General features: G+C 44.0%; 1 protein-coding gene across 3 annotated transcripts in view; it reads left to right on the top strand.

Moving 5' to 3' along the window:
- Positions 1-24,061, top strand: part of xpnpep1 (X-prolyl aminopeptidase (aminopeptidase P) 1, soluble) — a 65,832-nt gene that overhangs the window by 4,607 nt on the left and 37,164 nt on the right. For 2 of the 3 annotated variants that reach the window (XM_078412820.1, XM_078412818.1), the window contains 7 exons: positions 13,976-14,091; positions 14,699-14,762; positions 16,565-16,669; positions 16,805-16,897; positions 18,133-18,276; positions 20,273-20,368; positions 23,113-23,194. In XM_078412820.1, coding sequence (XP_078268946.1) covers positions 13,984-14,091; positions 14,699-14,762; positions 16,565-16,669; positions 16,805-16,897; positions 18,133-18,276; positions 20,273-20,368; positions 23,113-23,194 — 692 coding nt within the window. In that variant the 5' untranslated portion in view covers positions 13,976-13,983. Of the gene's footprint in view, positions 1-4,285; positions 4,415-13,975; positions 14,092-14,698; positions 14,763-16,564; positions 16,670-16,804; positions 16,898-18,132; positions 18,277-20,272; positions 20,369-23,112; positions 23,195-24,061 lie in introns of all 3 variants that reach the window. The other variant, XM_078412821.1, reaches the window with a different exon arrangement.

Raw genomic sequence — 24,061 nt, 5'->3', positions numbered from 1 at the left:
CCAAACATGGAATGAGGGACAAAATAGGTCAGAAGAGAGGGAAGGAGACTCATTGGAAATGGGTGAACGATAGAGATTTGAGAGATAATAGACAATAGACAATAGGTGCAGGAGTAGGCCATTCAGCCCTTCGAGCCAGCACCGCCATTCAATGCGATCATGGCTGATCACTCTCAATCAGTACCCCGTTCCTGCCTTCTCCCCATACCCCCTCACTCCGCTATCCTTAAGAGCTCTATCCAGCTCTCTCTTGAAAGCATCCAACGAACTGGCCTCCACTGCCTTCTGAGGCAGAGAATTCCACACCTTCACCACCCTCTGACTGAAAAAGTTCTTCCTCATCTCCGTTCTAAGTGGCCTACACCTTATTCTTAAACTGTGGCCCCTTGTTCTGGACTCCCCCAACATTGGGAACATGTTTCCTGCCTCTAATGTGTCCAATCCCCTAATTATCTTATATGTTTCAATAAGATCCCCCCTCATCATTCTAAATTCCAGTGTATACAAGCCCAATCGCTCCAGCCTTTCAACATACGACAGTCCCGCCATTCCGGGAATTAACCTAGTGAACCTACGCTGCACGCCCTCAATAGCAAGAATATCCTTCCTCAAATTTGGAGACCAAAACTGCACACAGTACTCCAGGTGCGGTCTCACCAGGGCCCGGTACAACTGTAGAAGGACCTCTTTGCTCCTATACTCAACTCCTCTTGTTACGAAGGCCAACATTCCATTGGCTTTCTTCACTGCCTGCTGTACCTGCATGCTTCCTTTCATTGACTGATGCACTAGGACACCCAGATCTCGTTGAACTCCCCCTCCTCCTAACTTGACACCATTCAGATAATAATCTGCCTTTCTATTCTTACTTCCAAAGTGAATAACCTCACACTTATCTACATTAAACTGCATCTGCCATGTATCCGCCCACTCACACAACCTGTCCAAGTCACCCTGCAGCCTTATTGCATCTTCCTCACAATTCACACTACCCCCCAACTTAGTATCATCTGCAAATTTGCTAATGGTACTTTTAATCCCTTCGTCTAAGTCATTAATGTATATCGTAAATAGCTGGGGTCCCAGCACCGAACCTTGCGGTACCCCACTGGTCACTGCCTGCCATTCCGAAAGGGACCCATTTATCCCCACTCTTTGCTTTCTGTCTGTCAACCAATTTTCTATCCATGTCAGTACCCTACCCCCAATACCATGTGCCCTAATTTTGCCCACTAATCTCCTATGTGGGACCTTGTCGAAGGCTTTCTGAAAGTCGAGGTACACCACATCCACTGACTCTCCCTTGTCAATTTTCCTAGTTACATCCTCAAAAAATTCCAGTAGATTTGTCAAGCATGATTTCCCCTTCGTAAATCCATGCTGACTCGGAATGATCCCGTTACTGCTATCCAAATGCTCAGCAATTTCGTCTTTTATAATTGACTCCAGCATCTTCCCCACCACTGATGTCAGACTAACTGGTCTATAATTACCCGTTTTCTCTCTCCCTCCTTTCTTAAAAAGTGGGATAACATTTGCTATCCTCCAATCCACAGGAACTGATCCTGAATCTATAGAACATTGAAAAATGATCTCCAATGCTTCCACTATTTCTAGAGCCACCTCCTTAAGTACTCTGGGATGCAGACCATCAGGCCCTGGGGATTTATCAGCCTTCAGTCCCATCAGTCTACCCAAAACCATTTCATGCCTAATGTGGATTTCCTTCAGTTCCTCCATCACCCTAGGTTCTCCGGCCCCTAGAACATTTGGGAGATTGTGTGTATCTTCCTCAGTGAAGACAGATCCAAAGTAACGGTTTAACTCGTCTGCCATTTCTTTGTTCCCCATAATAAATTCCCCTGCTTCTGTCTTCAAGGGACCCACATTTGCCTTGACTATTTTTTCCCTCTTCACGTACCTAAAAAAACTTTTGCTATCCTCCTTTATATTATTGGCTAGTTTACCCTCGTACCTCATCTTTTCTCCCCGTATTGCCTTTTTAGTTAACTTTTGTTGCTCTTTAAAAGAGTCCCAATCCTCTGTCTTCCCACTCTTCTTTGCTATGTTATACTTCCTCTCCTTAATTTTTATGCTGTCCCTGACTTCCCTTGTCAGCCACAGGTGTCTCTTACTCCCCTTAGAGTCTTTCCACCTCTTTGGAATAAATTGATCCTGCAACCTCTGCATTATTCCCAGGAATACCTGCCATTGCTGTTCCACCGTCTTCCCTGCTAGGGCCTCCTTCCAGTCAATTTTGGCCAGCTCATGCCTCTGTAATCCCCTTTGCTATACTGTAATACCGACACTTCCGATTTTCCCTTCTGCCTTTCCATTTGCAGAGTAAAACTTATCATGTTGTGATCACTGCCTCCTAATGGCTCTTTTACCTCTAGTCCCCTTATCAGATCAGGATCATTACACAACACTAAATCCAGAATTGCCTTCTCCCTGGTAGGCTCCAGTACAAGCTGTTCTAAGAATCCATATCGAAGGCACTCTACAAACTCTCTTTCCTGGGGTCCATTTCCAACCTGATTTTCCCAGTCTACCTGCATGTTGAAATCTCCCATAACCACCGTAGCATTACATTTTTGACACGCCAATTTTATCTCCTGATTCAACTTGCACCCTATGTCGAGGCTACTGTTTGGGGGCCTATAGATAACTCCCATTAGGGTCTTTTTACCCTTACAATTTCTCATTTCTATCCATACTGATTCAACATCTCCTGATTCTATGTCACCCCTTGCAAGGGAATGAATATCATTCCTTACCATCAGAGCAACCCCACCCCCTCTGCCCACCTGTCTGTCTTTTCTATACGTTGTGTACCCCTGAATATTCAGTTCCCAGCCCTGGTCCTCTTGTAGCCATGTCTCAGTGATCCCTACAACATCATACTTGCCCATGACTAACTGAGCCTCAAGCTCATCCACTTTATTTTTTATACTACGCGCATTTAAGTACAACACTTTAACTTCTGTATTTACCTCCCCTCTCACATCGTTCACAATTGGCCCTGCCCTTAATTTCTTTTCCCCTCTAGAACTTCTGTTCCCATTCTTCCGAGAGTATTTTGCAATACCTCCTGTATTCCCTTTTACCTCATCTTCATATTCACAATTTGTTAACCCCTCCCCCCCACTACTTAGTTTAAAGCCACAGGTGTCACACTAGCAAACCTGCCTGCCAGAATGTTTGTCCCCCTGCTGTTAAGATGCAACCCGTCCCTTTTGTACAAGTCACCCCTAGCCCAGAAGAGATCCCAGTGGTCCAGAAATCTAAATCCCTGCTCTCTGCACCAGTCCCTCTGCCATAAATTCATACCCTCTATCTCTCTGTTCCTGGCCTCACCAGCACGAGGTACCGGTAGCAGTCCAGAGATAACCACCTTCGACGTCCTACTTCTCAGTGTTTTTCCCAACTCTCTAAACTCCCGCTGTAGCACCTCCTTCCTCTTCCGCCCGACGTCATTCGTGCCCACGTGCACAACGACTTCAGGTTGATCGCCTTCCCTCACTAGGATTTTCTGAAGCCGGTCTGTGATGTGTTGAACCCTGGCACCAGGGAGGCAACAGACCATCCTCAAGTCCCTCCTGTTGCCACAGAATCTTCTGTCCGTCCCTCGGACTATGGAGTCACCGACCACTACGGCTCTTCCAGACTTCGGTCTCCCCTGTCGAGTATCCTTGCCAACAGGTCCGCCACTCGGACTGGAAACGTCTTCTGCCCCGACAGTTCGCAAGAGCGTATACCTATTTGCAATAGGCACAGCCACTGGGGTCTCCTGTAGTCCACGTCCACTCCCCCCTGAAACAGTCTCCCACCTTCGCTCGACCTGGACCCTTGGCGTGACAGCCTCACAATAGGTCCTGTCGAGGAAACTCTCGCATTCCCGGATGGCCCTGAGGTCATTCAACTGCCTCTCCAACTCCACCACACGTCCCTTCAGGAGCTGCACCTGGACACAGTTCTTGCAGGTGTAGCTCCCAGAAGCTCCAGCGACGTCCCTGTCTTCCCACATCCTGCAGGAAACACACTGCACCAACTTTTCCGCCATCACCTTGTGCCTATAACCAGCTCTGGCTTAAAACAATCGTATCCTCCTCACCTCAGCCTCCTCGCCGAAGACTCGCAGCCAAAGACTCGCACTTTTCTCACTGGGCTGCACCCGAACAGGGCTGCACCCTTTTGCAAGTATTGCTTATATCACCAATTAAATTGCCTGATTGTCCAATTTACCTGACTTCTCACTTAAACTAGCATTTACTTTTCTTCTCAGCCAACGGGCGTCCTTGCTCTGCTCCCGGACTTTTCAAATTGACAGATGGACAGATGGAACCCGAATGGGGCAGGAACAAAACTGACAGGGATAGCGTCTCAGACTTAATCTGGATTGAATAGTCTGATAGTGAGCATCTTTGTATCTCTCACCTATTCTGTGTTTCGAGGTGCCTTTATTTTGCTGCATTTTTGTCATTTATTTTTCAAACACTTCCATTGAAAGTGAAGCATCAGGGTTATTTCTGAATGTCAAATACAATACAATATATCTTTATTGTCATTATACCCAGGGGTACAACGAGATTGGGAATGCGCCTCCTATACGATGCAATAATTTAAGTAATTTAGACAACAGCAACCCAACGAAACAAATGTAACAGTTTTAGACAGGGTAAAGTGCAAGTTGATCTATGCGTTGTGACCATCCGGCTCAGCAGGACCGGTTCATAGCAGCTATGGCCCTGGGGATGAAGCTGTTCCTGAGTCTGGAGGTGCGGGCGTAGAAGGCCTTGTATCGTCTGCCCGATGGAAGGAGTTCGAACAGACTGTTGCAGGGGTGTGAAGAGTCTTTGTGGATGCTGGTGGCTTTTCTGAGGCATCGTGTGTTGTAGATGCCCTCCAAGTCTGGTAGCTGTGTTCCGATGGCCCTCTGAGCTCTATGGACTACCCGCTGTAGAGCTTTCCTTTCTGCCTCCGTGCAGCTGAGGTACCACACAGGGATGCCATGCGTTAGGATGCTCTCTATGGTGCAGCGGTAGAAGGTCGTCAGCAGCTGTTGGGGTAGACCAGACTTTTTCAGTGTTCTTAAGTAGAACAGTCTTTGTTGTGCCTTCTTGACCAGCGCAGCAGTGTTATTGGACCATGTTAGGTCCTCCGAAATGTGAGTGCCCAGAAACTTGAAGCTGGACACTCTCTCCACACTGTCCCCGTTGATAGAGATCGGGGCATATTCCCCGTTATGTGACCTACGGAAGTTGATGATCAGCTCCTTGGTCTTGGTGGTATTTAGGGATAGGTTGTTATCCGAGCACCAGTCCGCCAGGTTCTGCACCTCCGCTCTATAGTTTGTTTCATCCCCGTTGGTGATAAGCCCGATCACCGTTGTGTCGTCTGCAAACTTGACAATGGTGTTGGTGTCGAATGCAGGAACACAGTCGTGTGTGAAGAGGGAGTAGAGCATGGGGCTCAGAACACAGCCCTGTGGTGTGCCGGTACTCAGGGTGATAGTGGAGGACAGGTGCGGGCCCATTCTCACTGCCTGCGGTCGTGCCAGCAGGAAGTCCAGGATCCAGTCACATAATGACGAGCTGAGGCCTAGCTGGTGGAGTTTGGTGATGAGCTTGGTGGGGATGACCGTGTTGAAGGCGGAGCTATAGTCTATGAATAGCTTCCTCACGTACGTGCCCTGTCTCTCTAGGTGAGTCAGGACAGTGTGAAGAGCCAGAGAGATGGCGTCCTCTGTGGATCTATTTGCCCTGTATGCAAATTGATGTGGGTCCAGTGAGTCAGGGATGCTGGATTTGATGTGTGAGAGGACCAGCCTCTCAAAGCACTTCATGACTATCGGCGTTAGGGCAACCGGGCGGTAGTCGTTCAGGTTGGAGATCTTTGCTTTTTTCGGCACCGGAACTATGATAGCCGACTTCAGGCACTTGAGGACCGTAGCTAGAGGTAATGACAGGTTAAAGATCCTGGTGAATACCTCAGCCAGCTGTTCAGCACAGTCCTTCAGTACCCTTCCTTGAACTCCATCCGGTCCTGCAGCCTTGCATGGGTTGACCCTTTGCAGAGCGCGTTGTACCTCCTGTGTGCTCAGTTGCAAGACCTTTCCCTCCGCCTCGGCTGGGGTTCTTCCACTCAAGGTGGTTTTGCCAGTTTCAAAGCGGGCAAAGAAGGTGTTAAGCTCGTTGGTCAGTGCCATATCGCTGAGGGGGCAGGCAGGGCTGCTCTTGTAGCCAGTGATGTCCCTGACACCCTGCCACATGCTTCTGGTGTCTGTGGTGTTGAAGTGGTCTTCCACCCGTTGCCTATGGGTGTCTTTGGCCCTTTTAATACCTTTGTTCAGATGTGATCTGGCAACACTGTATGCTGAAGTGTCACCAGATTTAAAGGCATTGTTGCGTGCCCTCAGCAGGTTCTGTACCTCCTTGTTCATCCAGGGTTTCCGGTTTGGGAACATCTTTATCTCCTTGTCCTCCGTGACATTCTCCACACAGCAGTTGATGTAGGAGAGCACAGTGGATGCGTATTCCTCCAAGTCTACCTCTGAACCGTAGGTGGCCTGTTGTGCAAACAGGTCCCAGTCGGTGCGATCAAAGCAGTCCTGGAGTTGTAGGGTGGCATCCTCGGGCCATATTTTGACCGTCTTTATTATGGGTTTGGTCTTGCGGATGAGGGGTTTGTATGCGGGCAGTAGAAACAGTGAGAGGTGATCGGATTGTCCCAGGGGTGGGCAGGGGAGAGCTCTGTAGGCGTCCTTTACATTGGTGTACACCTTATCCAGTGTGTTTGAGCCCCTGGTAGGGCACTGCACATGCTGATGGAATTTGTGGAGCGAGGCTCGTAGGTCGACCTGATTGAAGTCCCCTGCAACAATGAAGGCACCGTTGGGGTGGGCATCCTGCTGCTTACTGATGGCCGAGTGCAGCTGTGCTAGTGCTAGGTTAGCATTAGCCTGTGGGGGAACGTATACGGCCATGATGATGACCACCGTAAAGTCCCGCGGCAGATAGAATGGCCTACATTTGAGCAGTAGGTACTCCAGGTCTGGGGAACAGTAGCTCTCTATTGCGGAGTGGTTGGTGCACCAGTAGCCCAAATATTACATGCCAACTGTGTCTTCTTGCCCAACAGTGTTTGGGAGCACCTTCACCAGAAGGCTTGCGCTATCGTTTTCTAAAGGGCAATTAGGGTGGGCTACAATTTTCCTTGTGTTGACCTGGTCCTGAAAGTGAATAAAATAAAACAGAAAGCAGATTGTGAATACAATGTTTAGTCTAAAATACCACACCTGTCCATATAAAGGAAAAGTGAAACTTCGAAGCAAAATTATAATGATAATTGACTCTAATTGCTGTTTGTCTGTTCAGCATGTCATGGGGTTTGATTGGGAGGTTGGGGGCGGAGGTGGACGAACATTTTATTTCTTAAAATTCCTTACTTTCAGGAATAAAATCCTGAGTGAGGAGAACCTAAGCAGGCTTCAGAATGGAGGCACAATTGTGCGCAGATGCTGGAATCAGGAGTAAAAAATAAACGGCTGGAGGAATTCACCAGTTCAAACCGCATCTGTAGGGGCAAAGGGAAAGTTGACATTTTGGGTACAGATTCTGCATCAGCAACGAGAACATAGAGGGGAAAATAGCCAGTATTTAGAAGTGAGATGGAGAACGGAGACAGGGTGGCCAGTAATAGGAGGAACTAGATGAGAGGCGGGGGAAGGAATGATGATGGAGGGGGAAGAAGATGATGGAGCCTGGTGGGGGAAGGGGGGATGTTGAGACAAAGGTTTGGTAGGTGATAGATGGATACAGGTAAGGGAGCAACAATGAGCAGACGGAACTGGGTATGGGAATAGGAAAGGCAAAGCAAGGGAAAATGCACTCGAATGAATCGGTGTTATATGATTGGTATCTAAGATCATTCTTATGTACAGTAATACTTTTCCTGAACCATATGCAAAAAAAGAATTTTACTATACCTTGGTACATGCGAAAATAAAGTACCTTTGAACCACATGGGTGATGGGCAGAGGGAACTTTAATGAAAGTGGAAGGACAATGTAGATCTCTGAATGGTGATGTGAAATCAGGTGTTGCAGCTCCTGCAATTACAGGGGCAAATGCCAGGGGAGCAGGGAAAGTGCTATCTATGCAGGGAGTCTTGGAGGCAGTAGTCCTTGTGAAAAACAGAAAGTGGTGATGGAGGGAGGTGGGGGCTGAAGATGAGAATGGTGTTGGAAACCCATTGGAGCTGGTGGAAATAGTGAGGGATGATATGCTGGACGCATAAGGTAGTGGGGCAAAAGGTGAGGGTGAAGAGAACACAATGTCTGTACTTTCTGGGGAGTGAGACCAGTTATGCGAGATATGGTGGAAATGCAAGTGCAGCAGAAGGGAAGTTACATTTCCGGAAGAAGGGAGACCTTTCAGCAGCAACAGAAGGAGGAGCCTCATCAATCAGACAGAGCAGTGGAGGTGGGGAATGGACAGACGTCGTTTTGGGATGGGACTCTTCTTCGGACTAGGGTCCCTTTTTTTTGGACTAGGGTTCCTTTTTTTCGGACTAGGGTTCCTTTTTTCCAGGCTTGGCTTCCAACCCAAAACGTTGCCTGTGCATTCCCTCCTTCCAGATGCTGCCTGTCCTGCTGAGCACCTACCAGCACTTTGTTTTAGTTTTGGAGATACAGCGTGGAAGCAGGCCCTTTCGCTGCACCGAGTCCATGCCATACACTAGTTCTATCCTACACACTGGATAATTTTTCAGAAGTCAATTAAGCTATGTCTCATGACTTTGGAATGTGGGAAGAAACCGGAGCACCTGGAGAAAACCCATGCAGTCACAGGGTGAACATACAAACTCCATACGGGCAACACCCGTAGTCAGGATTGAACCTGGGTAAGGCAACAACTCTAGTGTTGCGCCACTGTGCCACCCTTTGTGTTTTGCTCATGTTTCCAACATCTGCAGCCTCTTGTGTCTACAAATTACTGGGCTTGGAACGTAATGGGCTCATGGGTTCAAATGCCACCGAGGAGAGACCCTAGTACAGACTGATGGAGGAGGGGTGCATTGGGTGAAGAGGCACGGTGATGGCGAACATGGAATGAGGGACAAAAGAGGCCAGAAGAGAGAGAAGCTCATTAGAAATGGATGAGCGATTGAGATTTGAGAGATGGTCAGTGGGACAGGAACAAAAATCGCAGGATGACATCTCAGACTTAATCTGGATTGAGTAGTCTGATAGTGAGCGTCTTTTTATCTAAACATAGCACAAAAAGTAAGGAAATTTGTGTTTGGTAGATTATTTCTTTGTTGTAACAATGCTTCTTGGCAATAAATCTTATACCGTTGGAAAGCCTGTTTATTTCCCTTTTAAATGGTGCCACATTTGTAAGGAACATGCATTTGTGGGATGAGCAGCATAGCTGAGTATATGGGTTGCGCCCATGAAAAATTTGCCAAATCTTCTCTGCCAATGCCAAACAGCTTATTCTGCTGTTGCTATTGACTCTTGTTTTGAGCTTCTGGTACCCCCAGGCGCTGACAAAAATGGGATGCCATCCCACAACAGTGTGTGACCAGGCTGGTGACCAGCATGAGGAGGAGGTGCCAGGCTGTTGTGGCTGTGTATGGTTCTTCCACACGCTACTGTGGCTCCTGTTTATTAAATGAATAAATTGTTAAATTGCCAATATGTCTTGTTTCTTCAGACCAATCATCCAATCCACCAAACAACACCGAACAAGAGTCAATGGCAGAATAAGCTGTTTGGTGTTGTTTGGTGGATTGGATTTTTGTCAGCACCTGGGGGTACCAGAAGCTCAAAACAAGAGTCAATAGCAACAGCAGAATAAGCTGTTTGGCATTGGCAGAGAAGATTTGGCAAATTTTTCATGGGCGCATCCCATATACTCAGCTCTGCTGCTCATCCCACAAATGCATGTTCCTTACAAATGTGGCACCATTTAAAAGGGAAATAAACAGGCTTTCCAACGGTATAAGATTTATTGCCAAGAAGCATTGTTACAACAAAGAAATAATCTACCAATCACAAATTTCCTTACTTTTTGTGCTATGTTTATGTTACCGGTGCTGCTGTGTTTAGCGCCGCCTGTATTTGGCCCCATATTGACATTTATTTTTCAACCACTTCCTTTGAAAATGATGCGTCAGGGTTATATCTGAATGTCAAACATTACATGACAACTTTGTCTAAGTCCTGGCACTTCTTGCTCAATAGGGTTTAGGAGCACCTACAGAAAGCTTGCTCTATCGCTTTCTAAAGGACAATTAGGGATGGGCAATAATTGTCTTGTGAGTGTTGACCTGGTCCTGAAAGTGAATAATAAAAACACGAAAGCAGGTTGTGAATACAGAGCTTTGTCTAAAATACCACACCCATCCATAAAAACCAAAAGTAAAACTTTTCATTAAAATCTAACCATTGTTGACTCAATTGCAAAAAAATCACTGAAGTAGATTGTGAATACAGTGTTTAGTCAGACTGAAGAAGGATCTTGATCTGAAACGTTACCGATCCATTTTCTCCAGAGGTACTGACTGCCCTGCTGAGTTTTTCCAGCACTTTGTGTCTATTTTTAACGAGATAACATTCTTGAATTCTGTGGAAAAATATAAGAAAAAAGGTAAGTTAATCGATGGATATTTTATGAAACTTGAAACTAAGTATTATGCAATACTTTTGACGTCCTTTTAAAACTTCACGTTATCGTTTGCGTTACTGTGTTTCCGTATATTCCGTGGAATCTCTGTCCTCTATCTTAGTTAATTGAAGGCTAACTGTAGATTCATTATAGTCAAAATGAAGTGGAAATGTAGGCAAGGCTAGCATTTCATGCATGATAACTATCCTTGAAAAAATGGTGAAGTGTTGATTTAAAATACTATACTCATTGCACACAAAATAAGACGACTATCTTATTAAGATGGGCATTCTGGGATTTTTAATCCAATGTCAAAGAAGGAAAATGCATGACTTTGAAAAAATAATGGAGTCTGTGGCTTCAATTAATGCTTGCCGCCTATGCTTGTTTAGGTTGTGGTGTCTCAGATTTGACAAGTGCAACCGATAAAGCCATGGTCCTCTGGAACCTTTGAAGATGTTATAAACCACAATGATGGTGTTATTGCTGGGGGAATACACTGTATAGAGGGGTAGATAGAATTACAATCAATGAGTTGATTTGGCCAAAACAAGCTGCCGGAGGATGTAATTTAGGCAGGTACTATAACAACATTTAAAAGACATTTGGACAGGTACATGTTTGGGAAGGAAAAGCAGATGCTGGTTTTCATCGAAGATAGACATAAAATGCTGGAGTAACACAGTGGGTCAGGCAGCATCTCTGGAGAAAGGGAATAGGCGATGTCTCGAGTTGAGACCCTTCAGACCGTTCTGAATAAGGGTCTCAACCTGAAACGTCACCTATTCATTTTCTCCAGAGATGCCTGACTTGCTGAGTTACTCCAGCAATTTTGTGTCTATATCTATGGATAGCTACATGGATAGGAAAGGTTTAGAGGGAGATGGGCCAAACGTGTGACTAGTGTAGATGGGGCATCTTGGTCAGCATGGACAAGATGGGTCATTGTGACCTGAAAGTCCATTTAAGTGGGGATGTCACTTTGACATCTCAGTGCTCCCTCAGCACTGAGCCACTACGGACTTTGCACTATTATGGTCGCTCTATATAATTTGCATTTTGCACAATTGCGGTCTAGTTTACTTAGAATGACTGATAGCATTGTATGTTTATTTCTTGTTGTGCCTGTAAAGCTGCAACACGTAAGAATTTAATTATTTGGATTCATACTGACAAATAAACGATAGGATATGGTACGATAGTAGTTTATTTATCCCAGGAGGGAAATTGGTCTGCCAACAGTCATAAAATACAACAAGATATATGAACCAAACAAGATACATGAAACAACAACAAGATACACTCAAGTTTTTTAAAGTTTTAGTGTAGTGTAAGTTTCGAGATACAGCGTGGAAAAAGGTCCTTCGGCCCACCGAGTCTAAGCCGACCAGTGATCACCTGTATACTAGTTCTATCTTGCACACTAGGGACAATTTACAGAAGCCAATTAACCTACAAACCTGCACGTCTTTGGGTTGTGGAAGGAAACCGGAGCACCCAGAGAAAACCCACACAATCACAGGGAGAACTTACAAACTCCATACAGACAGCACCTGCCGTCACGATAGAACCTGGGTCTCTGGTGCTGTAAGGCAGCAACTACCGCTGTGCCACTGTGCTGCCCTGGAAACCTTTAGTGCTGACTTTGCCTAACGTTGTTAATGTTTTAATTTAAAAAAATCTGATACTGCAGATTTGGTACTTTTTATATTAGTGTCCAAAGTCCTTAGCTCGACCATGATAATTATAATCATTCACTTCAATCTCTACTGCTTACTCAGTTAACCTGAGAGTAAAATAGCATTTCACAATCATGACTGTTGAGCAAGTTTATTATGGTTGAGGTTTAATATGTTACAGGTTTAAATGCCATTTGATATTGCGTTGGGGGAAAAAAGGACAGATAATAAATTGGCACAGAAACATTGGATTGTAAAGGGCAAGGTCAGTTCCTCCTAGTACTGTAGTTCTGACATCTCAGGGCATTCGCACCGCACCTACAAACGATGGATGTCCAAGGTAAAGGTATGCGCCTTGACTTTCTCATTTTTCATTCTTATTTTCATAACCTGTTGTCTTTTTAAGTAGGTCTAATAACAGGGTTTCTTCCAGACTGAAACTGTTATCAGGAATCCTTCAAAAATCTTGCTGTTATTATAACCCAGATAGTGCGTGCGAGTGTGGGTGTTTGCATAGTCTTTGTTAAATTCTTCCTGGATCTTGAGGCGCACTTCTTGTGTCGGGGTAATCTGCACAGCAGGTGTGGAATAAGTTGGGAGTCAAGCTGCAGGTAGAGATTACAACTTTTGAAAAATATAACTGCATTGAGAAGGCTCGTCACAGTTCCTTGCTTTGTAACAGGTCTTGTGTCCAAAGCGATTAATCCAGAATGCATTTTCTCATGGCATCGTAAATCAGAGACTTGATTACAGGCCATTAAGAGACAAATTTGATATCTAGAAGGCACCACTTCACGTTGGAAGTAGTAACCGTCTGAAAAGCTGTCTGGATGCGGTTTTGGACATCATAGCTTAGGAGCTATGGTTAACAAGACATGATCGCCATTCTCAGGACTTAACATTGTAATCTATCATGTGTCTGAGTTTCTTGTATTTACAAAACTTGTTCTTAATCCATTATTTTTTAAAAAGTAATCTCTGGAGAACATGGATGTGTGAGGATTCAGGTCGGGACCCTTCTTCAGACCCGAAATGTCACCTATCCATGTTCTCCAGAGATAGTTCCTGACCCGCTGAATTACTCCAGCACCTTGTGTCCTCATGTGCAATTCCTTGTTTCTGCTAATAAATGAGAACTTCTCATTTTGTGATATTTATCCCAGTTATTAATAATAATAATAATAATAATAATAATCCTTTATTCGTCCCACAACGGGGACATTTGCAGGGTTACAGCAGGACTGTGGATAGCAAAAATAAATAAGCATTCTTTATATTTAAAATAACTGTAATTATCTTTATTGTAATGGTCTACTGGGAGCAGTGCTGGTTGTGCAGTCTGACAGCAGCAGGAAGCCTTGTTGGAAAAGAAAAATCCCAAATGAAAGAGAGAGCATGTTTAAAAATGTTACAAATTATACAGTTTTAAAACATGTGATCACAACATATTAATGAGATTTGTTGACACTGGTTTGACTTGGATTCTGAATAATTCGAGTCAATCTTTTGGAGATGTGCTACAGCAACATCATGTTTGGTTTTTTTTAACCACTGAGAGCTTATGTTATTAGGAAGGAGTTATTGAGGTTTCTAATTCTACCTTTTATCATCTCATTGCTGCAGGAGGAATAATGTCCCCGAAAGTGACAACAGAGCTGTTGAAGCAGCTGAGGCAGGTGATGAAGCAAATGAGTGTACCCATCCAAGCCCTGATTGTGCCATCTGAAGACAACCATCAGGTACCCCGACCAGTCACCTCATCATTGAAAATACACATGCCATATAAGTTCCCAGAGCAGAATTTGCCCATTCAGCCCATCAAATCTACCCTGCCTTTCAATCATGGCTGATCTATCTTTCCCTCCCAACCCCATTCTCCTGCTTTCTCCCCAAAATCCCTGAAGCCCGTACCAATCAAGAATCTGCCGATCTTTGCCTTAAAAATGTCCATCAACTTGGCCTCCACAGCTATCTGTGGCAATTAATTCCACAGATTCAAGTATGGAATAGGATTGCTGTTTATATTTTGTTTACTTTTAAATACTTAAAACTGTATTCTCTAGAACTACATTTTTTTGCCGTACACGTGAGAATAATAAACCAACAAAATATAGTTTTCCAGCTTTTAAAACTATTCTCCTCTTTAGAAGTTTCTTACTTCTCATAGAATCACACAGCATGGAAAGAGGCCCTTCGACACAACTGGCTCATGCCATAAGACCAAGCGCCATAGGAACAGAATTAAACCATTCAGCCCATCGAGTCTACACCACTGTTCGATCATAGTTGATCTATTTTTTCCTTCTGTCTGTGTCTAACTAATGTTGTTTTCTTTGTGCTTTTCAGAGTGAATACATTGCTCCTTGTGACTGTAGGCGCGAGTTTCTTTCAGGTTTTGATGGCTCTGCAGGTCAGTTGTATTTTGTTTTAAAAGAACACACGCATGAAAATAAATTCATTCAATGCTAACATAATATGATATGAATAACTAATACATCTTACAGAAATACTAATACAGAAAGCAAAGAGTGGGGATAAATGGGTCCCTATCGGAATGGCAGGCAGTGACCAGTGGGGTGCCGCAAGGTTCGGTGCTGGGACCCCAGCTATTTACGATATACATTAATGACTTAGATGAAGGGATTAAAAGTACCATTAGCAAATTTGCAGATGATACTAAGCTGGGGGGTAGTGTGAATTGTGAGGAAGATGCAATAAGGCTGCAGGGTGACTTGGACAGGTTGTGTGAGTGGACAGATGCAGATGCAGATGCACATGGCAGATGCAGTTTAATGTAGATAAGTGTGAGGTTATTCACTTTGGAAGTAAGAATAGAAAGGCAGATTATTATCTGAATGGTGTCAAGTTAGGAAGAGGGGATGTTCAACGAGATCTGGGTGTCCTAGTGCATCAGTCACTGAAAGGAAGCATGCAGGTACAGCAGGCAGTGAAGAAAGCCAATGGAATGTTGGCCTTCATAACAAGAGGAGTTGAGTATAGGAGCAAAGAGGTCCTTCTACAGTTGTACCGGGCCCTGGTGAGACCGCACCTGGAGTATTGTGTGCAGTTTTGGTCTCCAAATTTGAGGAAGGATATTCTTGCTATTGAGGGCGTGCAGCGTAGGTTCACTAGGTTAATTCCAGGAATGGCGGGACTGTCGTATGTTGAAAGGCTGGAGCAATTAGGCTTGTATACACTGGAATTTAGAAGGATGAGGGGGGATCTTATTGAAACATATAAGATAATTAGGGGATTGGACACATTAGAGGCAGGAAACATGTTCCCAATGTTGGGGGAGTCCAGAACAAGGGGCCACAGTTTAAGAATAAGGGGTAGGCCATTTAGAACGGAGATGAGGAAGAACTTTTTCAGTCAGAGAGTGGTGAAGGTGTGGAATTCTCTGCCTCAGAAGGCAGTGGAGGCCAGTTCATTGGATGCTTTCAAGGGAGAGCTGGATAGAGCTCTTAAGGATAGCGGAGTCAGGGGGTATGGGGAGAAGGCAGGAACGGGGTACTGATTGAGAGTGATCAGCCATGATCGCATTGAATGGCGGTGCTGGCTCGAAGGGCTGAATGGCCTACTCCTGCACCTATTGTCTATTGTCTATTATCTTCAAATGAACATACATATCATCAACTGTGCAGTTCCAAAGACAACCACATGTGACAGGTACTTTTACGTTTTGAACAGGTACTTAAAAAGGAAGGGTTTAGAGAAAATGTGTAGGAAGAAACTGCAGATGGTTTATACCGAAGATAGACACAAAGTGCTGGGGCAACTCAGCGGGTCAGGCAGCATCTCTGGAGATAAGGAACAGGTGACATTTTCCATCTGAAGAAGGGTTCTGACCCAAAACGTGAGTCTGAAGAAGGGTTCTGACTCAAAATGTCACCTGTTCCTTTTCTCTAGAGATGCTCCCTGAACTGCCGAGTTGCTCCAGCACTTTGTGTCTATCTAGGGTATACGGAGATATGGACCTAATACAGAAAAAAATGGGATAGGCATCACGGTTGACATGGGGAAGGTGGGCAAAGGAGCCAATTTCTGTGCTGAATGATTTTGTAATTTACTGGGGGTTTTTCTCAATGGAAAGTGTTGCATCGTTTATCATTGTGCTTCCTTTTTAGCCTATTAACTTCTGAAACCCTTGTCCACGCTTCAGGTATAAATAATACAAATGTGTTGAGGGTTTGCAATTTGGTTTACCTCCAGGTACTGCAATTGTAACAGAGGAGCATGCAGCCATGTGGACTGATGGTCGGTACTTTCTTCAAGCTGCCCAGCAAATGGACAAAAACTGGACCCTCATGAAATTGGGTGAGTGAATACATAAAGCAAAGTTCAGTGGCTGAGTGATCGGATGAATCTATAATTAACTGCGTCGTGGAGCTGGGGGGAAAGCTGGGAAAGGTGCTATAGAGATGCAAATAGAATAAACCTCTTGTGTTGTAGGTTTAAAGAGCACACTGAGCCAGGAAGATTGGCTGATAAATGTATTACCTGAGAGGTCAAAGGTTGGTGTGGATCCTTTTATTATCTCATTTGGTAAGTGAAATTTGCAAATTGCCAATATTTTTTTAAGATCTGCTCTAACGTCTGTGCATTATGTTTTCCCTCATTGTACACTAAGTTCACATAATGTTTTAAAAAAAAAGTCACGACACAGGGTGCAACTGATAGAGCAGGCTGCCTCAAAGTACCGAGGTACAGTGAAAAGCTTCTGTTGTGTGCTAAGCAGTCAGCGGAAAGACAATACATGATTACAATCGATCCATCCACAGTGTACGGATACATGATAAAGGGAATAAGGTGAATTACATTTAGTGTAAGATAAAGTCTAGTAAAGTTCGATCAGGTAAAGTCCAGTAAAGTCTGAAAGGGGAAAATAAGCAGACAGCGTAATATATTGACAAGTATGCAAGATACAAGTTGATCACCCATTCACACTTGTTCTACGTATTCCCACTTTCCCATCCACTCCAGCCACACTGGGGGCAATTTACAGAGACCAATTAACCAACGATGGGTTGTGGGAGGAAATTGTAGCAACCGGAGGAAACCCATGTGGACACAGGGAGAACATGCAAACTCCCTGCATTTTGCCGAGGGTGTCCAATGATGTAGATAGTAGCTCAGGACTGCTCTCTGGTTGTTGGTAGGATGGTTCCGTTACTTGATCACAACTGGGAAGAACCTATCCCTGAATCTGGAGGTGTGCATTTTCACACTTCTGTACCTTTTGCCTGATGGGAGAAGGGAGAAGAGGGGAGGTATGCTGGAATAACTCAGCAGGTCAGGCAGCATCTAGGAGAGAGGGAATGGGTGACTTTTTGGGTCGAGACCCGTCTTCAGACTGATGATGGGTGACGTTTCGGGTCGAGACCCTTGATCAGACTGATGTGGGTCATCAGTCTGAAGAAGGGTCCCGACCAGAAACGTCACCCATTCCCTCTCTCCTAGATGCTGCCTGGCCTGCTGAGTTACTCCACCATTTTGTGATACCTTTAAATAGAATTGAATGCTTTTCTAAACAGTAAGGTCTTAGGAGAGAATATATAGGAAGCATTTAATGCAAGGAAATTGCTAGTTAAGAGTAATATATTTTCAAAGATTCTTGATGACATGGCAAAAATTATTTGCAATGTAAATCTCAAGACTTTAGGTTACCTTTTCATGTTGTAGGGATGGCCAATGGGAAATGGAAATGATCACGAGATAGCCATTTTTTTCCCCTGCAACTATTCCTTAGGCATTGACATACTCTATGTATTTTTATTTAGACCAGTGGAAAATTTTGTCTAAAGCACTGAGGAATGCAGGTCATGATCTTGTGCCTATCAAAGAAAACCTTGTAGATATGATATGGAAGGACCAGCCAAGTCGGCCTTGCACACCTTTGTTGGTTATGGATTTGAGTTACACTGGTGAGTCTAGTTCTCTTTGATAATACATGCACCTCGTGTTTTACGCCTGTTTGATTTATGCTTTCTTTGAAATAACGTTCTTGTTCAATTAATACCGGGAACATGCAACTTAGGAAGAGCTGCAAGGAAAGGAGACGAGAAAGGCAGAAAATGGTGATAGGAACTTGCCAACAAAGGTGTACAGGGCTCAATTCTCCTGCCTGAACTCAGTGAAGAACAGTATTCTGTTTATCATTTCCAATGTCTTGCAGAAATCTTTTATCTACAGTTATAATAAACCTTCTCTTCGCTTCACTAGGCAAGAGATGAGTATTTGCAAGGCAATATCGTAAATGGACAGATGTAGTAATTGATGTTAAAAAAATTGTTTTAAAAAGCACGGAGAACAATTGGTAGATTTGAGGCCTTAATTGAAATACATTCTCTAGACCTTTTTCATGTTAAATCCCTATGTAATTTAAAATCGAATTTTCCGTTTTCTTTTTTTTCCCCAGGACTTCTCATGATGCATAGTTTAGAACAATATATGTCATATTTTTAACAATATGGCAACGATTTTGCAATATTGCAATTTTCAGTGTGCACATTGATCTGACATGGAAATCTAATACAATATATTAAACCTCAGCATGGCTAAGATTTATCGACTAAATTGTTGTGTGACATTAATCATGACGGCGATCTGAAAATCACTTTATTAGCCATGATGCTGTGTAATAACTGGCCACCCTCTGGAAAAAAAAAAGTTGTCCTTTAAACTTTGCCCCTCTCACCTTAAAGCTCTGCCCTCTAGTATTTGATTTTTCCATCCTTGGAAATAGGCTCTGACTGTCTACCCATCAATGCCTCTCATAATTTCATACTTCTATCATGTCTCCCTGCAACTTTCAGGGAGGTGTAGATATATGCATGCCCAGAATGTTTGTATATATATGTGTGTGTATGTGTGCATGCATGTTTATATATGTATGTGTGTGTGTATGTATGTGTGTATATATTTGTGTGTGTATATGCGTGTGCATGTATGTACACATATGTGCGTGTGTATATGTGTGTGCGTATGTATACATGTGTGTACGCCTGTATATGTATGTGTATATAGATGAGGAACATCTATATTAAAAATCTGGATGATTGTGTTCTACTTATAAAAAATAATGAAAATACTCAAGATGGTTCAAAGCCTCTCCAAACTAGAAATGCTCATTTGATTCCTTTATGTTATTTGAGAGTTGAATTTATGTTATTTGAGAGTTGAATTTATTTTAAGTGTTATGGCATTGTATGGCATTCCTTGCCTGACAGTGTAGACTTCAGTGTCCACTCAGTTGCAAAAGAACATAAAGTGTACTAGACCAAGTGGACCCATTGGGCCCAAACCTCTCCTGCATTGGTGTAGCACCCTCTCCTCCCCCCCCCTCCTCCCCTCCCCCCACCTCTCTCCCTCCCCTAACCTCCCCCTCCCCCCTAACCTCCCCCTCCCCCCTAATCTCCCCCTCCCCCTAACCTCCCCCTCCCCTCCCTCCCTCTCAATCCCCCCTCCCTCCACCACCCTCCCTCCCTTCCCCCCTCCCTCCCTAGGAGAGAGATTTAAACTTTAAAATGTGAATAACTTTAAAAATCTAACCGATTTCAATGAAACTTCTTCCATCTTCCATCAGCACCAAAGGGTGAGTAAGGTGGGCCTAAAATTGTCGCGCTATCGGGTACCGTTTTGGCTGTAGTTCAGGAACAAACAAACGAGAGTTTTAGTATATAGATGTTATAGATTGTGTCCCCGCAGAGACCACAGACTAGGGATATAGTCTGATATATTGCTCATCCACGTGAGGATTAGGTAACTGCAAATTTTTGTTTTGTATCTGATGACTACTATTGAAATAAAATGAGTAAACTAGTAGGAGCCTGTTCAGACTTTGAGGTAAAATAGTGCTGAGCGTTCTCATGAAAGTAAGATTCAGGTGTTTAGAATGATCATGTTTTAACTCCCTTTCAGGTATTTCATGGCAAGAGAAAATTGTGCAACAGCGTGCAAAGATGGCAGAGAGGAAGGCCAGCTGGCTGGTGATCACAGCTCTCGATGAAGTGGCATGTGCGTACCCTTTTGTTCTTTGAAGAATTATGTGGAAAGCAGTTGTTACCATTTTATAAATGTAACAAGGAAATGTGATTGTACTGCATTTGTTTATGCAATATATTCAGAACAAGAAAGGGCCATTCAACTCCACTGATCCATGCTGATTTAGTTTAGAGATGCAGCGTGGAAACAGACCCTGCGGCCCACTGAGTCTGCGCTGACCGGCGATCACCCCATACACTAGCACAATCCTACACACGTGGGACAATTTACTGAAGCCAATTAACCTACAAACCTGTACGTCTTTGGAATGTGGGAGAAAACCCGGAGAAAACCCACACAGTCAAAGGGAGATTCTACAATCTCCGTACAGATGGCACCCATAGTCAGGACAGAACCTGGGTCTCTGGCACTGTAAGGCAGCAACTTACATTTTACAATGGCTCCTTCACAGGACAGCACATGGTTAAGTGCGATATTTTTTCATTTATACCGTGTATTTTTTATATAATTGTTGAAACTTTAGAGCAAAGTTGGAATTCTCAAGCTTGTGATGTTGGGCTGGGAATGCTCTATTTGGACTATGCTGACAATAAAACATAGAACAGTACAGCAAAGGAATGGGCTTTTGGGCCACAATGTCTGTGCCGAACTTCGTGCCAAGTTAAACTGATCTCACCTGCCTGTAAATGATCCATATCTCTCTATTCCCTACATTTCAACGTCCCTATCTAAAAAGGTATCACAAAATGCTGGAGTAACTCAGCAGGTCAGGCAGCATCTCAGGAGAGAAGGAATGGGTGACGTTTTGGGTCGAGACCCTTCTTCAGACTCTACCTAAAAACCTCTTAAACGGCACAATCGTATCTGCCTCCACCACTACCCCAGGTAAAGCGTTCCAGGCCCCCACTACACTCTGTAAAAAATAAACTTGCCCTGCACATCTCTATTAAACTTTCCCCCTCTCTCCTTATAACGTTGATGAAGGCAGAGAGGTAAACGTGGACTTTACTAAGGCTTTTGACACAGTTCCAAATGGAAGACTGGTCCAGAGGGTTAAAGTGCAAGGGGTCCGAGGCCCAGTGGTGAAATGGATCCAACATTGGCTTGGTAGTAGGAGACAGGGTAGCGGTGGATGGGTGTTTTTCTGACGAGAAATCTATCAAGTGGAGTACCATAGGGGTTGGTGCTGGGACCCATGTAATGTATATGAATGACCTGGTTGGAATATGCGGGATATGATTGATAAGTTTTTTAAGAGTTGATTAATAAGGGTGTCGGGGGTTATGGGGAGAAGGCGTGAGAATGGGGTCGAGAGGGAAAGACAGATCAGCTATGATTGAATGGCAGAGTAGACTTGATGGGCCTAATTCTGCTGTTATAACTTATGAACTTGTGAAGTTTTTAAATGACACAAAAATTGGTGGAGTCATGGATGGTGAGGAAGGTTGTCTTAAGGATACAGTGAGACATATCAGCTGGATTGTTGGACAGCGTGGTGGAAGATTGAGGTTAATCCAGGCAAGTGAATTAATGGAGGTGAAAGGAACTAGATGCTGGTTTACCAAAAAAAGACACAATGTGCTGGAGTAACCCGGGCAACTTTGGGAGTTCAAATTCTGCTAGGGCATTGGAATACATGAGAGGGATCTCAGGAGCATTGAAGTACAGAGAGAATTTGGGGTGCAGATTCATGACATGGGTGACATAAGTGGACAAGGTAGTGTAAAAGGCATCTGGTACATTTGCCTTCATTGAGTATAAGATTTGGGATGTCATGTTGCAGTTGAACAAACCATTGGTTAGATCGCATTCTAGGATATTTGCCTTGAATGTAGGGCTGCAGTTATAAGGATAAATTGGATAGGGTGAAAATGTAAGAGGATCAGTGATAACCTTAAAGTAGTTTTATAAAATTATGTAGGACATAGATAGGCAAGGTAGTTTGAATTTTTCTGCCAGGATAGGTGGAGTCTAAAACTAGAGGACACAGGTTTAAGGTGAGAGGGATGAAAACTAAATGTGATGTGAATACCTGGAACTAACTGCTAGAACATGGGATGGTAGAGGCAGATGCAATTACATTGTTCAGAAGGTGTTGGACACGTATGTGGACAGGTAAGGTGCAGAGGGATGCAGGCAAATGGAATTAGCATAGAGACGGTACAGTAGCACAGCTGGTAGAGCCGCTGCCACTCAGCACCGCAGACTCAAGTTCGATCCTGGCCTAAGGTGCTGTCGGTGTGGAGTTTGTACGTTCTCCCTGTGACCGCGTGGGTTTTCTCTGGGTGCTCCGGTTTCCTCCCACATCCCAAAGACTTGCAGGGTTGACGGTTAATTGGCCTCCGTAAAAAAAAAGAATGCCTTTAGTGTGCAGGGAGTGGATGAGAAATTGGGGTAACAAGGAACTGGTGTGAACGGGCGATCAATGGACTTGGTGGGCTTGTTTCCATGCTGTATCTCAACTAAACTAAAGATAAACATGGACGAGGTGGGTTGAAAAGGCAAGTTTCTGTGCTGTATACTCTGTGGTTGTATGATCCCAAAGGCTGCTAAAAAACGGACCTGAAACGGCACCCGCAGTCTCATTTTATCTGAAGAGTAGTTATAACGTGAGACTTTGAGAAATAGCAGGCAGCGGGTTATGTAGTCTATGGAGGTGATCAGCCATAGCAATAACCATTTAGTCTTCGATCTAAATTTAACTTCTCTGCTTGCAGCTTCACTGAACTATTTTGATATTTTGTTTTCTTCCATAGGGCTGTTTAACCTCCGAGGCTCTGATATAATGTACAATCCAGTCTTCTTCGCCTTTGCTATCATTGGTGTAAACTCCATTAGGTAACTTGGATTTCAAAAGTGTCTCGCATTTTACACTATCTAAAGATATTGTTGCAAAGCTTGTAAATATAAAAATGGTAACTTTTTTGTCTAAGACTGTAATAAGGCTTTTAAAATTTGTATGGGTGTCACCCCCTAAAACTTCAAAGCTGTGAATTTACAGAGATGATGAGCGGTTCCACAGGAAAACTAGAGACTGGAGATTTTTCTTTTTATTGAGGATCAATTTTAATGGAGGTGTTTAAATTTCTGAGTGGCTACCATGTGGCTATCATGAAATAAACTCTGTTTTAGCAGATAAATTGAGGACACATTCGTAAGGATGGTGAAGGGGATTTCAGGACGTGTAGTTAGCAAATTGTCATAATCTAGAATGTCCATGATAAAGCCATTTTAGTTGTAATTTCCATAGAGTCAGTAAGGTCGAGGGAGGTTTGGTGGTAGTGCTTGATTTATACATAAAAATAAATCATTAGACTCTGAGGTTATATAAGAGCAGAATTAGGCCAACCGGCATGGTGGCGCAGCGCTGGAGTTGCTGCCTTACAGCGCTTGCAGCGCCGGAGACTCGGGTTTGATCCTGACTACGAGTGCTGTCTGTACGGAGTTTGTACGTTCTCCCTGTGACCCCGTGGGTTTTCTCCGAGATCAGTTTCCTCCCACACTCCAAAGACGTACAGGTTTGTAGGTTAATTGGCTTGGTAAATGTAAAAATTGTCCCTAGTGTGTGTAGGATAGTGTTAATATGCGGGGAACGCTGGTCGGTGCGGACTCTGGGCCAAAGGGCCTGTTTCCGCGCTGTATCTCTAAACTAAAGTCTACTCTGCCATTCAATCATGGCTGATATGTCTTTCCCTCTCAGCCCCA

This window comes from Rhinoraja longicauda, chromosome 16 (assembly GCF_053455715.1).
Source record: "Rhinoraja longicauda isolate Sanriku21f chromosome 16, sRhiLon1.1, whole genome shotgun sequence".
NCBI classification, from domain to species: Eukaryota; Metazoa; Chordata; class Chondrichthyes; order Rajiformes; family Arhynchobatidae; genus Rhinoraja; species Rhinoraja longicauda.
The sequence above is the reverse complement of the archived record's forward strand: the minus strand, read 5'-3'. Positions and strand labels throughout refer to the sequence as shown.